General features: G+C 37.4%; 1 protein-coding gene across 1 annotated transcript in view; it reads right to left on the reverse strand.

Annotated features, from left to right (window-relative positions):
• Positions 1–21,121, reverse strand: part of LOC106174836 (uncharacterized) — a 26,422-nt gene extending 5,301 nt beyond the window's left edge. The window contains exons 1-3 of the mRNA XM_013556529.2: positions 20,644–21,121; positions 11,162–11,967; positions 9,216–9,340 (exon numbers count right to left, since the gene is read on the reverse strand). Of these exons, the coding sequence (XP_013411983.2) occupies positions 9,216–9,340; positions 11,162–11,967; positions 20,644–20,966 (1,254 nt within the window). The 5' untranslated portion in view covers positions 20,967–21,121. The remainder of the gene's footprint in view (positions 1–9,215; positions 9,341–11,161; positions 11,968–20,643) is intronic.
• Between the last annotated feature and the right edge of the window lie 245 nt (positions 21,122–21,366).

Raw genomic sequence — 21,366 nt, forward strand, 5'->3', positions numbered from 1 at the left:
ATTAGCCACAAAGAGGACCATCCTTCATTTTAGTATTAATGAAAATGAGCAGCACACTGCCTTCACAATGAAGTGAATCTAGAATGAAGTAACCTGAGTGTTAATGCTGCTTAATTAAAGAAAGAGGACAGGAGCAGCAGACAAAGCAGGCAGGAGTAATCTGCTATAATACATGAGGTGCTCTTTAGAGTCAAACCACCTGCTCTAATTTCCCTGCTGGTGACACCTGTGTGCCAGGTACAACAAATCACTTGTCACAGCACTTAGTTGGGAAACATGCTTTGTCCAGACTTATGTCTTATACTCTGTTTTCTATAAATTATTGAATTCAGTACACACAAAAAATGCATATGCTATGGTTCATTAATTTTTTTTCATCCTTTGCACCATCCTTTTCTGTCAAAGACAAGAATAATATTCTTTCTTACAGAATCAAAATATTTCTTCAATCTGGGCCACCATGTGATTATGCAACGAGACAAAGATCACCCCCCTCCTTTACACTGAAACCAAGCATGGCGCCCTTTTCCACCCTTTTGCTTTTCATCTTTTTATTTCCAAATAGCTGCTGCGATATGAATTACTGGGAAAACCACCCTGTCTGCAACAGTGAGTCTGTAAATAGACCCAGGTCAATTAGTTAATACACAGGCCAGTCACAACAAACAGCCCGCTGTCATAGGGGCAGGGCCCCAGTGCCAGGAGAACGCGTCCCCTCCAAGACTGTGGGACCTGACTGTTTGTATAGAGCTCTTAACATAAAATTGTGTGTTTATCAAATGTTAACACTGCTGTCTTGACGCAGACAATTGTGACAGCCCATTTTAAACCAAGGTTACAGAGGAATAGAGCAACAGGGACTGCAGGCTACCTCTGTAATAAATGTTTTGTGATGGAAATAGGCCTAGGGCACCTTGGGGCCAGACAATGTGCCAACAGATACAGAGCTAACAATTTAGAAACCCTCCTCAGAAATTAAGAAACTAATTGAAACCATCAGGCTTCAGCAGCCCTGCCATACTGAGGAATGCATCATTCTTTATCAGTCAAAGCAGTCATGGAGAATGCTGTCACAGCATTATATAGTTTCTTCTCTACAATACCATTTCCGTTATTCACACACACACACACACACACACACACACACATGCACGCATGCATGTGCCTGTCCACATATAGAAACATGCATTATGATATATGCAGTGTACCCGTGACTTCGCATAACAATGCACCAAACTATAACTACATGCACACTTCCAATTTACTTTAAACACTACCACAAAAAAATTTTTTTTGAATCACCTGTATATGATCTGGACACCAAATAGCAAACATATTTCTGTTAACAGGGACCATCTCAGTTGCTAAACCCCTTTTCTATAATATTTTATCTGGTGAAATAAAAAATATACTCAAAATATGCCAGACTGCAGCAAAACAACTGTATTTCACACAGGAATTCTATCAGCCAGTACAACTGGTTCTTCTGATATCTTTGAAAGGAAACCACACTGAAACTGTATACCACCAGCCTTCTAGAAAGCATTTTATGAACTTAATATCTATATCAACTTCAATCACCATTCCTCATTTTTTTCTCATTATCAAAGCAATTTATAGAGCTTTTTGTCATTTTAAATTTAATTTTCATGTGAATAGTACCTTTTGTAAATTTGTAAATAAAGGGGTTTGTCACAAAGATCCTAAAATACATACCATGCACTCTATACTAATCTCTATCAGTTCAAGTAGTTGGATAAATGTATCCTGGCAGAAACTATTCATGTTTCATATTGCAACATATGACAAGACAGTCAGATTTAATAAAGTAACCATACATCACAAAGAGAGACAGAGGCAAGTCCATATTTGAACTAAAATACCCTGTCTATGATGACAAAAGTTTCAGGCATGTAAAATAAAATGTCTGTCCATTTTAATAAAAACAGCTGTACCGGCTTGTAGGCACTAATTTATTAACCATCTGACCTCCATCATCACTGGTGTCAATTTAATTATAAATCAATTCATGGGCCACGACCTCTTAATTCAAAGAGATTACATAAATATTCCACACTGATATTTTTGGACAACTAAGGAGCGTGGTTTTAATCATGTAGCTAATATGAAGACACGGAATCTGCAGACCTGTTTTTACAGTAATACAGGAATATGTTTTGGAATATATCTGTCATTCTTATGGGCCTAAACACTTGTTTTTATTTAGAAACTACATCAAATTTTAATTGTATGATAAAACTTGGTGTCTCCATATCTGGCAATACTAATAACAAAGTAGACAACAAAGAACTAGAACTCCATACACGTCACCTCCAGATGTTTACCATGGTAAGGTACTCTCCAACCACAGAGGCTGGGAGGTGGCCTGATTAACAAAATGGCCACACCTGTCTCTGGCTCCATTATCCATATCCACACTATTCAGGTATTCAGCGAGCAGGAAACCACAAATATGATGACAGCACTACTGAATTTCCTAAGGCATTTTTTTTCCACAACTCATTAACAAACTGTTGCCTCTGGTTCTGCTCTAGCTCCCTGTGACTAGCACTAATGGTTTACCTCTCTACTCCTAGTCTTTGTTATACCTGGCTGCTTTCAAAATCCTATGTTATCACTTAAATCTGTAAAATTATCACACTATATGTCCTTCATCTTTTTATCTGAAATCCTTTTTATAACTGAATTCCTTCAAAACCTTCTACCTTATCTTCTTTACAAAACTGTTTTGATTTATGCAAGGAGTTATAATCTGTTATAACTCCTTGATTTATGGATTTATTCATGCAGTAAAAAATACCCATATCACAAATCTATATTATTCAATTTATCTAGCACTCTAATTAATATGTGCCAGAATAAAATGGGACAAATATAAAAAAGAATGAGAGCAACAAAACTGTCAGCTTAATCCCACTGCATGAACTCAGAGGACATTCAGAGCATGTTGATCGGCAGACTAACAGATCTGCGGACTTAATATGGCCTTGCTTTCCCAAGTCATGCAATCATTTTCAGGTAACACACAAAATATACCAGTTTTACAGAAAAACAACCAGATAATTTTTTTTCTTTTTTTTTTTTTTTTCTTGACCATTTTCTAGGCACTTGAAGAAAACATGTTAATGTTATGTATGTTTGCATTTTTCTCAATGTCTGAAGTCTCTTTTGTGCCGTTTACACACAGAATCATCAATGTTTTTTAGTATGAACTTTGATTGGATGGAGACAATGAAAATAATGGGCATGAAATCATCAACTTTTCTACTTTATACTACCACAAATGCATGAAGACTTTTTTAATCTACTTCGAAATGAATGAACTTCAGTTAAATCCTTTGTTCCTTTCTGCGTTTTCTTTGTACCCACAAAAACCACAGGATTTCCATAGGATAACAGATTAAATGCCATCTGCCTTGATAACAATATAATAAATTGGTAATGTGTTTCACAGCTAACACTGGAAGTCAACAAAGAACTACAAGTTATGTACAGGTCATCAGTTTCATGCAACATTCGCTTTCATGTCTTGATTTAAAATGGAGTGTTCTTTTACTCCACACAACTCTGCAATACTCAGCCACAACATCACAATACACCACAATTCTGCATAAAATAGAGATCAACAGTTTTTTTTTCTGTCATGAAATATCTAGTGTTTGCACTCAAGGCAATGGTTTATTACATATATAATAATCAAGTGCCACTTTACACTTAGAGTTCAAATATGCCCTTGTTAATAAACTAAAACCTACACTAGCTTCATATATATATTCCCCACATTTTTAAGTAATATTTCCACTTGTTACTGTAAATTACATATATATTATGTATATAATGTAACTATGAAACATGTAATTGCATTTACGCTTGTAAGCCTGATATCACATAAGTGTGATAATATGTCTAGATATATATTACATGTATGTATAACACAAGTAGTTTAGAGGGCCTGTAAAATGTACTGAAATATTTTAGTGCTCAATAAATTATTATTATTATTATTATTATTATTATTATTATTATTATTATTATTATAACACAAGATTTTGACATATAATGGCATGCAAATATCAAATAACAGAACTGTTCAGACCACTAATACACCCCCTTGGTACTGACACCCTCATATACACCATGCTATTATCTGAACACAGCTAGGAACACCCACATCACAGCGTGTTACAAGAGTTCCCACTTTTGATACGCCCCCTAGCACTGTAACCCTAACCTCAACTCAGTCCAGACTCCATCCACTGGCAGTCTGCCAACCAGCCACCTGGCCAGACGTTGACCAACTGACCCCTACATTTGACCTCTCTACTCTCCAGTCTCTTCAGTACACAAACCATCTACATTAGTATCTACATAGATGCTAATTCCCTGTGGTATTTACTCACCTGAGCTCCACAGTGGTATATATCAATACATATGTCAGGTTTCATTAAGTGATTCCACCCTACTCAGTGCAAGGACCTGCGTATTAAGAAAAATCTAGGATCTCCTTCTTTAAGACCAAAAGTGGCAGGCTATTTTAATGGAGGATAAATCTGTACTACAGTAGCTGTATATATGGCCTATATTAACCTAACTTGCCTACAGCTGGACAGGCCTGCCAAAGCCTTGTAAGTGACATACTACTGATTTTTCATGGGTGAAAGTAAACATCTCCTTCCAGCGTTTAAGTTGAGATGAACAATATAAGTTCTATGGTCAATTTGGGGAACTTGCACCCCATTTCCATAGATTAGATCGACCTACTTTAGATCGACCTAACTCCCTGGGGGTTCACGCTAAATAGCTGTCAGCCGGGCGGACACGAAAGTTAATTACCCACTTACAGCTTGTAGTAGGCGGGACGGACATTTAAGTCGGATTATCTGAAAGTAATCTAGTGAGACTCCCTGCGGGGATAGATCGATCTAAAATCTATGGGAATAGAGCCTTGGATCACAGTTCAAACCAACAGTTGATCCATGTTGCAAAATCAGAGTGAACCAACATCTAGTTTTTAAAGAGACCCAAACTTTATTAGGCTTCCTATCTTGGCTAAAACTAAGAGAGCAATTTCTTCATGACTGATTTCTCTACATGATAAAACACAATATCAGGTAGGGTCTCTTCTAAAGCTAAAAAGTGTCCCCAGTAAAGAAAAAGCTAACCTTTCTACTATTACATAAAGAAATTTCATGCCTCATGTTGACCAAGATAGTCTGAACTGGTGTTCAACTGGACAGCCACTGTTTTTCTATTCACAGAGAAATAACATGACTTGTTTTATGCAGAAATATTACTGCACATGACACTTGCAATTTTCAACATTTTATCATCTTGTATCATGGTGTGTCTAGGACGTCATGCATGTAATGCTACTGATGGGATTTTAAGGCAGTGGCATTTGTTGTATCCTTGAAATGACCCAGAATACCCTACCAGTTCATGGCCACTCAGGGCCCAGAAAACCCTACAAGTTCATGGCCACTGGGGGCCCAGAAAACCCTACCAGTTCATGGACACTTAAGATCCAGAAAACCCTACTAGTTCATGGCCATTTAGGGTCTAGAAAACCCTTCCAGTTCATGGCCACCTAGGATCCAGAAAACCCTACTAGTTCATGGCCATTTAGGGTCTAGAAAACCCTTCCAGTTCATGGCCACTTAGGATCCAGAAAACCCTACTAGTTCATGGCCATTTAGGTTCTAGAAAACCCTTCCAGTCCAGTTCATGGCCATTTAGGGTCTAGAAAACCCTTCCAGTTCATGGCCACTTAGGACCCAGAAAACCCTACCAGTTCATGGCCACTTAAGATCCAGAAAACCCTACTAGTTCATGGCCATTTAGGGTCTAGAAAACCCTTCCAGTTCATGGCCACCTAGGATACAGAAAACCCTACTAGTTCATGGCCATTTAGGGTCTAGAAAACCCTTCCAGTCCATGGCCAAAAAAAGTTTGTGGCCATTCTGAACCCAGAAAATCCTACCAGTTCATAGCCACTCAGGGTTCAGAAAGCAATACCAATCCATGGCCACTCAGGGCCTAGAAAACCCTACCAGTTCATGGTCACTCAGGGCCTTTAAAACCACACCAGTCCATGGCCACTCGGGGCCTAGAAAACCTTACCAGTTCATGGCCACTCAGGGCCTAGAAAACCATACCAGTTCATGGCCACTAAGGGCCTAGAAAACCATACCAGTTCATGGCCACTAAGGGCCTTAAAAACTACACCAGTTCATGGCCACTCAGGGTTCAGAAAACTCTAGCAGTTCATGGCCACTTAGGACCCATAAAACCTTACCAGTTCATGGCCACTCAGGGCCCAGAAATTCCTTACCAGTTTGTTGCCACTGAAAATAATGTGCTAATAATAATGTTACTCGTGTGACATCATGAAAAGAAGAAAACACGTAAGGCTGCCTTCTCTTTGTGTCAGTGTGTATATTACATCATTTTGATGGTCAATTTCCCCAGTTTTCACACAGTACTCTATTGTAAGTTATGTGATTATAGACATATTTACTGTAAGCAAAAAAACACTGCCAGGGTGACCAAGTACAATTTATACTAGAGAAACAATGCAGTGCAATACGGTATACCACAGAGAATTAAATTAATTTATTCTGAACAGAAGTAATATGAATTTTCTCACTGGTTTCACAGAATTTCTAATGCTAAGTTAACTGGCTTTTTGTTTCACACACACGGCCAATACCACACACTTACTTGGAAAGACATTCCACAATATGGGAAAGTAAAAAAAAGTCAAGTACAAAATGATGTTCAGTTTCACCTGTGATATTAAAATAGTATATTTATAAACACCTTTAATAATATACCTTTCTGTATAGTAATATTCCAAGTTAGCATGTCATACATGTATACTGTTATGCTTAGCAAAATACACTATTCTATTAAAAATATTCTCAGAGTATTTTCATATATTTCTCCTTAACTACCCATTTATCCTATATTAAAAAAAGAGAAAAGTGCTTAAAATCATGACAGAGCTGAGGTATCCAGATAAAAGGTGAAAATATGGAAGGTGAGAAAATCAGACACAGAAAAAAGCAGTTGGTGACCAGTAGAGATTTTCCCCCAGCGGTGGCTGCCGCCAGGTTGTGATATATGTCCACACACACAGACATACAAGGCGTCTGGACTCATCACTGCCTGCATACAACTACTGGAGGACAGTGGATTGTTCACTAGGCTTGTTCACACAGTGACGACTTCAGATAGGAGTAAGAACTAACTGATGTTCAACCAGGCTTATTGGGGAGGCAGCATGATGCGGCAAATAAAAAAAAACACATTAGATACAAAGCACATGTGCAGTTTGGCTTCTTTTTGCAGTGACACAAACTTGCTCACTAAAATTGGGCAATGACCCCACTGGCTTGGAGGTATGTGGTCCACAGTAGAAAGGCATTTTCATTAACTGGCATTAACAAGTTAGAAAAGTGCCACAGTGAATTGCCTGCATTACCTAGCAAGAAAATGTATGTTTGTCATTCACCTCTGTGCCCTCTGTGCACTCTGTTGACACCATGCTAGTGGTAGAGATGTGGTAAAGCAGGCCAATGTATCTTAATCTGCTGAGAGCTAGGCTAACCTCACAGAAGAAACTCTTAACAGAAATTAGTATGCCAGTGATTGATGAATGGCCAGGCACAGTGCCTTTTTTGTTCTCTTTCCTTAATTTTTGAAATGCCTGATGAAAGCATCTGTAGATCAATTCACTCACGCCATTAGTTTATGTCTTTATAATTACAGAGAAATAGAAAGATGGATTAAAATAATGAGGACATCAAAATCCATTTAAACACACTCCCAGGTGGAGCAGTATTTGAAACTGGAAATTCTCTTTATATTCCATAAATGGCGTCTTTTATAACACAATGTATCTCCACCACAAAACTCACTGTGAAAATTCATTGAGAGCTGCCACTCTCCAATGTGGTTTATACTTCCCATATTTGTATATGATTAAAAAATGAATACAATGACAAAACCTTGGAAACCTCTGATCAAATATTCTGCCCAGCACAATATACATGTTAAGTAACAGTTTTGCCAGTACATACTGTGGTATTGACAGTACTGAAATAATGACAATATTTACATGAATGCTATATCATGTCTAGTGAATGAAATGTTTAGGTTATTACTACATTGTTTTAGTGATGATTTTTCTTACAATACTGAAGAATGTTACAGTGTTGTAGCATTGTTGATGTACTTACATTGCTGTGGAATGTCACAGTGTTGTAGCATTGTTGTTGTAGCATTGTAAGTACATCAACAATGCTACAACACTGAAGCATTGTAAGTACATCAACAATGCTACAGTGTTGTAGCATTGTTGATGTACTTACATTGCTGTGGAATGTCACAGTGTTGTAGCACTGTTGATGTACTTACAGTGCTGTGGAATGTTACAGTGTTGTAGCATTGTTGATGTACTTACATTGCTGTGGAATGTCACAGTGTTGTAGCACTATTGATGTACTTACATTGCTGTGGAATGTCACAGTGTTGTAGCATTGTTGATGTACTTACATTGCTGTGGAATGTCACAGTGTTGTAGCATTGTTGATGTACTTACATTGCTGTGGAATGTCACAGTGTCGTAGCACTATTGATGTACTTACATTGCTGTGGAATGTCACAGTGTTGTAGCATTGTTGATGTACTTACAGTACTGAGGAATGTTACAGTGTTGGACCATTGTTGATGTACTTACAGTACTGAGGAATGTCACAGTGTTGTAGCATTGTTGATGTACTTACATTGCTGAGGAATGTCACAGTGTTGTAGCATTGTTGTTGTAGCATTGTAAGTACATCAACAATGCTACAACACTGAAGCATTGTAAGTACATCAACAATGCTACAGTGTTGTAGCATTGTTGATGTACTTACAGTACTGTGGAATGTTACAGTATTGTGATATTATTGCTGTACTTACAGTACTGTGGAATGTTACAGTATTGTGATATTATTGCTGTACTTACAGTACTGTGGAATGTTACAGTATTGTGATATTATTGCTGTACTTACAGTACTGTGGAATGTTACAGTATTGTGATATTATTGCTGTACTTACAGTACTGTGGAATGTTACAGTATTGTGATATTATTGCTGTACTTACAGTACTGTGGAATGTTACAGTATTGTGATATTATTGCTGTACTTACAGTACTGTGGAATGTTACAGTATTGCCAGCCCCCATTGTGTCCAGGTGGGTGTTCTGCTCCAGTTGATACAGTTGCTGCTTGATGCCAACCATGGAGCATGAATCAAAGAAATCTGCAGTTTTGACTGAAAAATAAATTCAAATAATTCACCGAACATTATCTTAACAAGTTGTACCGCATGTGTAATTTCTGAAGTATTAAGCGTCTTGGTTATTTAAATGCCACTTTCTTTTCAGATCTTAAGCACAAGCGATAAAATTTAAATAAACACATCATTAGGTCGCAATTTTTAACCTACAAAACATAAAAAGACAAAATAATTTGCACCTCCTCTCCCCTTCAAAAAAAAAAAAAAAAAAGAAATTATTGTTTTAAAATTTAAAATACAACATGCTATGGAGTGCCGGATAAAAAATCCAAATTGTCAATCAAGTATCGGCTTTTTTCTAAGAATCTACCTGTACATTTCACCTGTATGCAGCGAGTTAAAGAGGCTTTATGAATATCAACCTTAATTGTCTGGACTCTAACTGATTAGTTTAGTTAGCATATCTGCTGGCTCAAATGGATTTTTGCAATAATCATCCTACACTGATCAGGGTAAGGATTCCGACGTCCATATTGGGTTCTTGAAGCCTGAAGGTTATGAGGAGGGCAATGAGTGCAAACTGATGATTTTAGCTGTCGGTTCAGGTGATTTTTGCTGAGGATTCAGCTTCAGTGACCTCAGATGTTCCTATCTCGTATGGCTTTGTTCTTGATTGTCGTTAAGGACTGCTATCCCCAACTGCCTGACTAGAATTTTCTCATATTTCACCCACAGGTGCTGGCCAGCAACCAGCACACGGAGCAGCCAGCTGCCTCTAAGGCAAATTTATTGAGAGAAAAAAATCTGTACTCATTCCCTCTTTCAGGGAATGGATGTCTGTCAGAAAATGTGTCTAAGGCCAAATGGTGAATATGTGTAAAATAGTTTCAAGTAGCTCTGTTTGAAATGAGGTTTATTTTTAAGATCGCATTCACGAGTTGAGCCATGGCTTTACAAATCCTGGAACTAAATATGGCGGACGTACATGAAAGAAAAACCGCCCAATCTTTTAATAGTCTCTTCACCTCTCACACGCCTCCCCATGCGTCATCCCTGCAGGGGTACAGTCATTAAATTTCGGCTCCATTGGGCCGACACATGGGGAGAAGAAACCGACAGGGCGCTTTAACATCTCAGTCAACAACCTCTGCTACATTTTCCACTTACTAACACTAACGATATCCCTGATCCAAATTCACTTTCTATGAATTGCATTTAGACCCCAACCAAGCAATAAATACTGCTTTAAATGTCAATATACATCTAAAATATATTGCTGTATACCAATTTTGCAATCACTTTATGCTTCACAAACTATTTCCTTTTATTCTAAGATGTTCACTAGGTATAAACACACATCATCTCTACCTGATGATTAACCCTGTCAATCCCTTGGTCTAAATACCCTGACCTTCAGATATGTTTTAATTAAATCCTAGGGGAAGGGCTATTCTCTTGCAGATGTCTGATAGTCGATCCCTATGTTGTTCTCAGAAAACTGTCTGCAGTTTCATAATAATGCAATCGGATTTTGTCTGGGAAATGATAAATTTACCTTTATATCAAATGCCTAGATTTATGACTTACTTCCAAAACGAGCACACAGAATCACACATACACGCAAACATGCATGCATGCATGCACTTATACACTGCCATGTGTACATGCACACAAACACAAGTGCACAATAAATGGATGTTCCATTCATAACAGATAAATTTTGAATAAAGCAGCTGACACATAGCATATAGATCTTTCTTCACTGTTACCTGGTATTGTCTTTGCTGCAGCACATTTATCAGAGTGGTCAAACAGCATGCATCTAGTGTCAGAGAGATATGAGGATTGGGTACTTACTAAACCACGGCCTTTTTCTCCGTGTCTTCTTCTTTTTCAACATTTTGGTAGGAGTGTTGTCGCTGGACCGAGGTGTTTTTGGCTGGCTAGGGGTTATGATGGTAAAATGACTATTTACATGGCGTTCTAGACCCGTCTGTGAAGTGAATCGCATTCCACATCCATCCACAATGCATTTGAAAGGCTTGTCTCCGCTGTGATGCAGTATATGCCTCTCCAGCCAATTGTATGAGCATGAGGGCTTATTGAACACTTTGCACCCTTCCCACAGACAAACAAATCCGTCTTTATTTCTTTGGCTTTCTACGTGTTTTTCTCGTATATGCTCCATAAGGAATCGCCCCTCCAGAGTTTGACGACACTCCTTCCATTTACACAATGTTGTGGAGGTCTGTGATTTTGACGAGCCGGGAACCTCGGCGCTGGACTCTCCTCCGCCATTTGTTCCCTGGCTGGTTTCATCCTGAGAATTGTAGAAGGTATCCTGAGAGACCTCGTTGGACACAGACGCCTCGTTGGGCCCTGATATTGCAACAGAGGTGGTGCTGGTTTTGAGACTGAGAGATGTGTTAGAATCATCCGTCATTGAAATCTCAGGCTGAAGTAACGGGTTACTACTGGTCCCACTTGGCGATGGTATTGTGGATGGCGGTGACAATGGCGACGATGGAGAAGACCCTGCCAGGGCAGGGGTGCCACCACATTTACATACCATCATTTGTAGAGTATGGTTATCGCTTGCTAACAGTTTGATTGGTACATCTATATCACAGCTGTCTGGGGTGGGGGGACCATTTATGACTTTCCTAAAAATGAAAATAACAAAATATTCAATTCCCAAAAAATGAAATAATGATTTTCAAAGTAACAGATATATTTAACTGAACAATTTTCAGAATTGCTCTGTATTTCAATACACATGCGTGAATGTTACTTATGATGAATATAGAACAATATTACTGTCGTATATAAAGAATTATTGAGGAACAGTGCTTATAATTATAGATCTATGGCAAATCCTACATGTAATTAGGCCAGCCATCGCCATCATTACAAGCCAAGGAGACATGCAGGCACCAAAGCATCAATCTACTTAGTACTCCTTAACTGAACAGCCATCTTCCCCACGTTGCCACCATTCTTACTTATTTTACCTCAAATTATTTTATTTAAATGGCTAGTCAATAAAAAACTAAACCATATCATAACGAGCTGGTCATAACTAAATTGAGGTAACAGTTACACAACAGATCACATGTTATTAAACGTCAGCACCTCATCAATGTTAGGAGATTTGTGTTGGAATTACTACAATCTTAACTAAAGACAGAAAAGGCCGAAAATCAAATTATCATGGTTCATATCTCAAATCCTGGTAGAATATTTTATTCACAGAATTGCTTTTTTTTTTCTCTTAGATTCAACCTAAATCTGCCCTGGTTTTCCTCGAGGCACTTTTCCTGGTCGAGAGCACTGAGTCAACAACGTAACAAATAACTTCTCTGTCAGACAAATCGCAACAAGGGAAAACACGACCTCAGTGACCCCTCCACATCCCCATTAATCTAGCTCCAACACATAAATAACACATAATTCTAGTTATTTTAAGGTAACTTCAGGACAAATGGCAGTGTTCTATGCAGTGTCCTCAGACTTAGGTACATATCTTCATGCATGTTCATGATTCACAGTCCTCAGCTCACCTCAGTATATACCAGCTTACCACTACAGATCATAAATATATTTCTGCATCCTTTCACGTTAGAAAGGGCACCAGACATGCGGGCTTCTAGGAAAAAATGGCAGACCCCAAAAAAGATGAGGAAAAAAAGCCACAAACAAAAATCAAAAGGAGAACACATTATCACCTTTCAAAAAATCTTCACATCAATGTTCTTCATAATGAATATATGGCAGATAAAAGAAACAGTACCAAGGGTGAAGGTTGGTGAAGTTTTACTCGATCCATTGTGTAAATATCTAATGCCAGGTATTGCTCAGGTCACGGCTAGTCTTCACTGTCTGGCATTGCGCCTAAATAAATGTAAACTGTATCAATAAGGAATCTCCACCTTGGCTTTCACCCTCCGGCTACGTCCGCGGACTACTGGGGTGAAGAAATTGATTTACCCCTGAATACAATCTATCCAGCACACAAAACGCCAAGAATAGCCTGTCTGGTTGCATTTCAGGCATATACTAAAAGTGATTTAAACTTGATTTTATGGCCTAGCACTTACGATTTACGCTGTTCAGCACAATGAAGCCATCAAAACCACAAAATTAAAATGTAAGTTCGCCCTCTCACTGTTGCAGCGTGAATGTACAGCAGGTACAAATGTTACACTAAGGCAATTCCTATTGAACAATAGGTATACTGTTTTTATACAATCTGGCCCTATTGATGAAGTAGAAATTCACAAACAAACAAACTGTGTGGTGTTTAGAAATCTTGATAAAAACAATAAATCAAATGAAGTGGGCAATGACCTTGCCTTCACATTATTTCAAAGTAAAGTTGGGGTACATAGTTTTTAACCATTACTCATGCAATTTCAATCAAATAATGTTCTGCTAAAACCAGAATAAATGTTTTAAATACAGCAAAAAAATAATTATTTTTCAATATTTCCAGGATAAGTAGTTTCCAGGTTTCTGTTCACATTTCACATATTCATTCATATGAAAGGTTTTTTAAAACTGAACAAATGGTTGACACACACATACATGCGCGCATGCATGCACACACACAAACAGATGTTTAGACACACACACACACACACACACACACACGAACCTGGCTGTAAGCCTGAACTGTTACAAAACATTCTGGACATACTTGCTGGGGCCTCATTTATAAAATCAATGTTAATTTTTTTTAATCAATTCAAAAACTTATGTTCAATGAACTAAGCAATAATGTGATTTCTTTTAATCGATTCAAAAACTTATGTTCAATGAACTAAGCAATAATGTGATTTCTTTTAATCGATTCAAAAACTTATGTTCAATAAACTAAGCAATAATGTGACTTTTTTAATCAATTCAAAAACTAATGATAAATATTTCCAAAGAAAATTATCTTATGTCTTCTGCTAGCGTGAGTGTTGTGTAAGTAGTGAAATGATAAGATTTCATTTCTATGATTTCCTACTCTTGATAAACAATTACTGCTATTCATGAGAGGACTTTCAATCACATCATACTTCAAATTATTATCTAATAGCTCTTTTGTCTTTAATTTTGCCAAGGAGAAAAAAAAACGAAAGCTATTTACAACATCAGACTCATAACTGAAATAGCTGGCAACACTGATATATACATCTTTCTGTTGTAAAAAAAAAAGTTAGAAAAATGGCTAGGTGACCTTACAACCAAGGGTCTGAGGTCTACATAAGGTTGGAAAAATGCCAACAAAAGATTGGATTTCCCCGATTTAAATTTAAATAGTCCAATACTTATTACATCACTTGGCCTTCAGAAACATCTTAGTTTAAACATTTTCAAATCTACCCAGTGTTATCAGCAATTAAGCTTATTATGCTTTTAAAGAGTACAAAATTCAATTTGCCCCCCATTCCTTAGCTTTAAATTAAAATGCCCCACAGATCACAAGGGTCACCTCCTGCTTTGCCGTACACATACCCCATACACAATTATCCACCTCTACTGAAGAGATTTGACCATATTAAATATTTAGTGTACCTTATGAAACATTTATAGTATCTTATGATATTTTACATATGAAATATTTATTGCCGTTATAGTAAGTCCTTTTGAGCAAACTTTTTCAGGTTTGTTCAGTAGTTTTAAAAACATGTATTTACATACATACCTCCACAGTATAACATAAACACTACTTGTACTTACATTAGATACACTTTAAAACCAGCCAGGAATTTTGAGCAGAACTATAAAACTACATTTATGTCAGAAAATATCACAAGGCATTTTGTACGTCTAACCAGTGAGGCACCTTTGAAGACTACATAGGTTCCTTTCCCAGCTAGCAGATTCTGTTTTTATTTTCCTTTTAGCCTAAGCGAAAACTGGCATACCTCGTCAGTCTTTCCCATTGTCAGGTGTATTTGCCCACACTTTATAGCATTGATGATTTAACATTGATCTAAGGTCACCTAGGTACAGACTGGAAATACACTTTGGCTTATTATAACTATAGAAAAATCTCCATCTTTTTGTTCAGTCATTTCTGTAATAACAGTAATCTAGTACAGCTCAAATATCAACACAGTCAAAGAGTTGAGACAATGCATTTGATCAGGCTTCTTATTGATCAGTCACTGCCTTTGTCTATCAAAATAATTGAGACCTCAGGCCATAACAGGACCCAAAACATTTATTCCCTTTGTCTGCCAAAACTGGAAACCTAACTCAGGCCAAGCGGCATTCAAAAACTGTTCTCCCCTTACAAACACGTGCCTGTACATTACTAGCATCCCCGTGTGGCTGCCGAGTGTGGACGTGTACACACGCCCGGATTGTGCACAATTTGCTGCTTTGTTGACTTTGTATGCACGCTTTTCAGGTCAGACGGGGGCCCAGACGTACTGACATCACAGCTCACTGACCTGGTGATGATATATTCTAATTGCTCCAATGCCAATGCCCTGATCACTTCAGCTGCTCTATCTATCCTACCACTTCACTTCCCATATATACCTATGCTCTGATTAGTATGATAAACTGTGCAGTCAGTATTTGTGTTGTACCAACATTGTCTGCATGTTCAGTTCTTTATTTTGTGTTCAGTAAATTCATATATGCTAAATACTATGCACACTGAAAAGAAGATAGACGTTCAATGAACTTAGCAATATCATACATCTATTCACCCAGATATTGCATGAAAATAATGTACAGTTTTGATCAGCTTAGACTAATGACAGAGGCTCCTTGTAATCAGAAATTCCATTGTAGCTGTTGAAGTATTGACTGTAGAGCATTGGCTTTCATCAGATCCTTTTATGACTCCAAGGTGAAGCACATTTCTCTTCAAAAAGGAAACAAATGAAGAGCTATTAATGCCACTTAAGACAACTCATTGTTAAAATGCCAGACACTGAACAGTGTCAATTTCTAGTAAACTATTACCTTTATGTAAATGAATATTTATGTCTGCTTTCTTTAATTTTTCAGTGCACAATCATACAGATAAATGTAAGTCACTACAACCGCAAACCTTACTGAAACCATCCACTTGTGTATCAAAGTAATCAGGCAAGAAATGTCTTTTTCCCTCTAAATAGATCTTTTTCAATGTCTCAAAGACCTAGTTTAAATGTGAATTTTGTATAGGTAACTCAGAGGAACTTAAACAATTAACAGCATTTCACAGTAATATATATATATAATCTCAACATCATGAGGGTATCACATGTTTCATTAAGATGCTTTACTCTGTGGCCTTCTGCTACAGAACATAACACAAAATATTGTTTTTGCTGTGAGCAGGCACTGAAGAGAAGGACCACAAAGAGTCTGGTCATCAGCATGGAGTCTATTGTACTAATTTGTACTAATTCAACAGCAATTTGGCTGTCTACCAACCTCTACGGTCCACCTCCCCTTACCAAAGCAGTGCAGGCCAATTCATAGAACTTCAAAAAAAGGGTTATGGGTATATTTCAGATATAATAATCAATGGATTCAGTGACCTTAAACATACATACATTTAATAGTTACGTACACTGGCTTTGTCATTATGTTATTTCAGTAATGCATGTCACTAAGCTTGAAAGAGACCTTTAAATGTATAGGGTATATATGGATCAGCTTCACACTTTCTACCTCCCAGTTCTTTACATGATTTTGCATACTGCACTTCTCTCTTCAGTGAGAGCCATTGATTCTTTTTACAGTAATCTTTTAATTAAAAAATTAGTAAAAATTCTCTTTGAAATGATGTAAAAATAATTGTATGGGCATTCTGTTAAAATAAATAGTACATCCAAAAGCCTTGTCCCCTGACAAAAAGCACATTCATTCAGAAACATGAGAAAGATAAAATATGCATTGTTGGTTGTTCCTACCTGCTCTGCTGTTCATCTGAGAAAAATGCACTTTTGTAAATTCTTGTACCTGAATAATTGTGGCATTAGTGTTGGTGATGCGTTGACAAGACGACGTCTCCGCACATACTTCAGCTTGCCACAGTCAGCAGACAGCATGCAGGGGCAGAGGCAAATCATGACGTTTTCTGTGAAATTATTGAAGCTAAAAGTGTTGTGTTACAAAAGTTGGTGCTGACATTAGATGTAACCCTATGAGTCTCTTCTTTCTCTAACTATACAAATATGAGAAACATTCAAAAATAATAGTTCATGCATCATAAGATACACGGAAGGCTCCCATTTACTACTAAGGCTGTTCCATGAACAATAGGACATTATATTAAGATTTGACAAATTATTTTCACAGAAACTTGCATTCTGTATCTCCATTAATAGTGACTGGAAATAGTCACAGTAAAGAAGGGGTACACAAGCAAATGAAAATTGCTTTGCATCAAACATGGGAGAGATCATATTCTAACCTAAGAAACCTTATTATAGCACCAAGGTGATCATTTAAGATATAAATTGCATTTTGGCAAGTACTCTGCAAGCAAGTATCAAATTACCTTGGAAGCTCATGGCTTCTATGCTAACTGATCAGCCACAAATAACTCCTGCATTAAAACACCAAACACAACATGTATACAATCATATTTCTTCCAACTAATTCCACTTTACACAGGAGAAACATCGACCTTACATGACAAATCCTCTCTATAGTCACTTCTAATAGAAAACAGTCTAAAAGTTTTTTGTTACGTTAATCTATGATCTGCTTTTTCCCCCCGTTTTCCTGTTTTATGATCTCCACCTGAAGAAGGCAATTTCAGGTTTCACACAATAATTAATAATCCTGGAAACCTTCAGTGAGAAACATAATTTGGAATCTGTACTTTTTTTTGCTCGCTCCATACTTCAAGAGGATATGTTTTACAGCGACAGATAAAACCCTCACTTATGTAACTGCTGTTTTCATACATTGTATGCATACCCTTCTACTACCTACACACCGAGTTTTTCATTGTATGGGGTCCTACAACCACAAACATACTAGTATGTAAGACTACACACATGCACATGCACAAGCATGCGCACACACACACCAGCCCTTACACAAAGTTCAAACACAAATTTCTGGTTTAAGTACTTAAAGTGAATAAAATGAAAGTTCTTTTAATCAAGAATATGACTCTCTGATATATATATATATATATATATATATATATAATCTTGTTGACCTCTAAACTTGACCTGGTAAATTCAAACGAATGTCTTCATCTTAAAATGGAAGTAGGAAAGTTGAAAAAAAAAATGTCTTTTTGATACTGATATCATCATAAAATACTGGCAACAAAAGAAAAGTTGCATTTGGCTGAGAAAAACAAGAGAGAACCCTCATAACTCGTGGAGTCCTGGCCAACAGATAAAAGTGGCACTTTTTAAATTTCATCTTGGAAAAAAAAGGCTAACAAAGAAGAGAAAGAAATGAGCCTGTACTCAAATCCTCAGCATGATGGTTTAACATATACTGGTGTAACTATCAGAACATGCCAACTGGGCAAAGCCACACATTAGGTCCTTTTAACTTGCACAGCAAAAAAATGAAACCTTTCCTGATCAAAGAAAAACCTCCCGTTATGTCCCATACCTTCTTTCGAGCCTTTCCAAGTAGAAGTGCTTAGTGCACATTATTATCAAAGTGCTTACATCTTGGTATTTCTGTGCATTTCAAGGTTTTGAAGAAGATTCCTTTTACATTGGCTTTTAATGGCTAACTCCCTTGTGAAAGGTTTAATCCTATTATAAAAGGTTAACCTATATGGTTTCAAAATGTGTAGAAAACAAGATTGTTGGGGCGCGGGAGGGGATATGATAATGTTGTCAACTGGAGAAAAAAATAATTAATCACATAAATCCTAAAAACCTACAACTTTGCAAATCAAATTTATGAAACTGGCTAAGAACTATAAGTGCCCAGCACTATACTGCACATTTGTAAGGAAGACAGGTTTTCCAGTTACCTAATTTTCACATTAAAAGTCCTACCCTGGAAGTGATAAAAACCTGACACTATAATCAGACATACCAGAAACCCAATTTCCTTCCTAAAAACCATGCTGCTGCAGGTGGAAGAGAACCTTTGAACTGCTTTGTTCCTATGAAATGTCTCAGTCTTACTACACATGACATGATGTGCAGAGCTAGATTGACCTGCTTCTATCTGATAACATATATTTACCTGCTGTAGGGTCACTCGGGGTAAGTTTAAAACACTTGACCCGTTTCATTGTGAAACTTTATAGCAATCAATTAAAAACAAAAACACTGGTTTACCTTCCTGTTTGACAGGTCAGGGCGCTTTAAACCCATCCTAATTTTTTAGGCTAATGATCAAATTAAACTTCAATTAACCTCCAGTTAAAACTGTAAGAATTATTCTAACAGAACAGGAAACAAGTATACTCTGTAGCTTATCGGCAATCAAAACGTTAAGTGACAAAATCCACCCACTATCTTATTATTCAACAAGACCAGTCTGATGTATTTCACTTACTGGCAGTAACGATCTTTTTCCAATATACAAAATGAATTTGAATAATGACTGTGTGAGAAGCAGAGACAATGCATAAAGTGCTGACTGTTGTTCAATATCTTCAATAATTCATAGATAAAGTCTGGTACCTATGCTTAAAATACACTATTCATCTGTATTTTCGGCAAACCTAATATTTTAGCAGGAAGATAAATCTTATTTCTCTTTGTTATACACACTGCCCTTATTGGCCTTTCTTTACCAGGAATGACACCAGAGATGAATTAAAATGAAAAGAGTAGGAACGCTAACCACAAATGAACAGGTCCTTTTCACTTATATAAAAAATGCTTCAGGCTTTCTTATTCTAATGGGGAAGATGGTTATTAACACTTAAAAATGTGAATTGTTTTTGTTCACATTCTTCAATCTCAACAAAAATTAACTTAAAAAATTAATAAAAACTTCAAACTTAGCTGAACACATAACATAATGTATGAAATTAATGAAACAGAAAAATCACCCAGGTAATCACACATAACTGGCCCCTTTTTTTGTAAAAACTAATCTCAGCCAACTTATCTTGTCCTTGTTACAAGTTTAAAAAATAACCAACTAAAAAAAATGGTCGTTTTTGCCAGTAATGGTCAACAGCTTTGTATTTAAGTCGTCTCTACTGTAGCCAGCAATCCGTACAGTGTTAATCCTGCCAGGGGCACCACGCATTGCATGCAACCAGCTTTCTGCAGTTCAAATCTATTATTTACACACCACCTCGCACAGCATACCAACTGAAGAAAAAATTACCTAATAAATTTTAACGAAATCTGCCAATCGAGAAAACTAAGCCCTTGTGTACTATGCTAGAAACTTACTCTATAGTTTCTTCTGTTTTATCAGCCTGAGATTGCCTCCTTTTTCTCTTCCCTTCAAGAGCTATACAATTTCTTCGTACGCGAGATCGAAGTGTTGGTATGGAAGGTTTTGTGAGTTTTGAGAGGCCCCCATTAACACGAACTAACTCCTCAGTTTTATCCAGGTTACATTCCACCGATTTCGTTGCCTTTTCGCCACGATGGTAACCAGTATGAAATCCATTCCTCTTGCACATTTGGGCGATGGCATGCACATGGTTAGTGTAATCAGCATCGTTTTTCCTTCCCCTATTGTCCTCCACGCTCTCCTCCTGGCTCGCCATCTCGGCCTGCAGTCTACGTCACGAAATCCCGAGCACTTGCTCTGACGTCATCGCTAAGTGAGGGATTTCCCAGACGGGGTGATTCACAAATCTTGTCTTATTTTTTTGTGTTTTTGTTTAAGGATGACCTGTTCGCGACCGCAGAAGAAATAAGATAACATCGCAGGTTTGTATAGTTCTGCTGTTAGTTGTGTCGTGTTTAAGGCGGTGCGTAAATGTTATGCGCGAAATGAAACACGCTTCCGTGCTTTCAAATCCATCTAACTTCTAAGACGGAGGCGGCGTACGCTTGCACTCCAAGGAAAAGGGCAGACATAGCCAGCGGCTGTGTTAGGGGTGATTAGGGTTAGCGACTTCTAGAAGTGCTTCTTTAGCTAAAGAGGGCAGGGATAAGTGTGAA

This window comes from Lingula anatina, chromosome 1, assembly GCF_051362555.1.
Source record: "Lingula anatina isolate TDL-2025a chromosome 1, LinAna3.0, whole genome shotgun sequence".
In the NCBI taxonomy this organism is placed as follows: Eukaryota; Metazoa; Brachiopoda; class Lingulata; order Lingulida; family Lingulidae; genus Lingula; species Lingula anatina.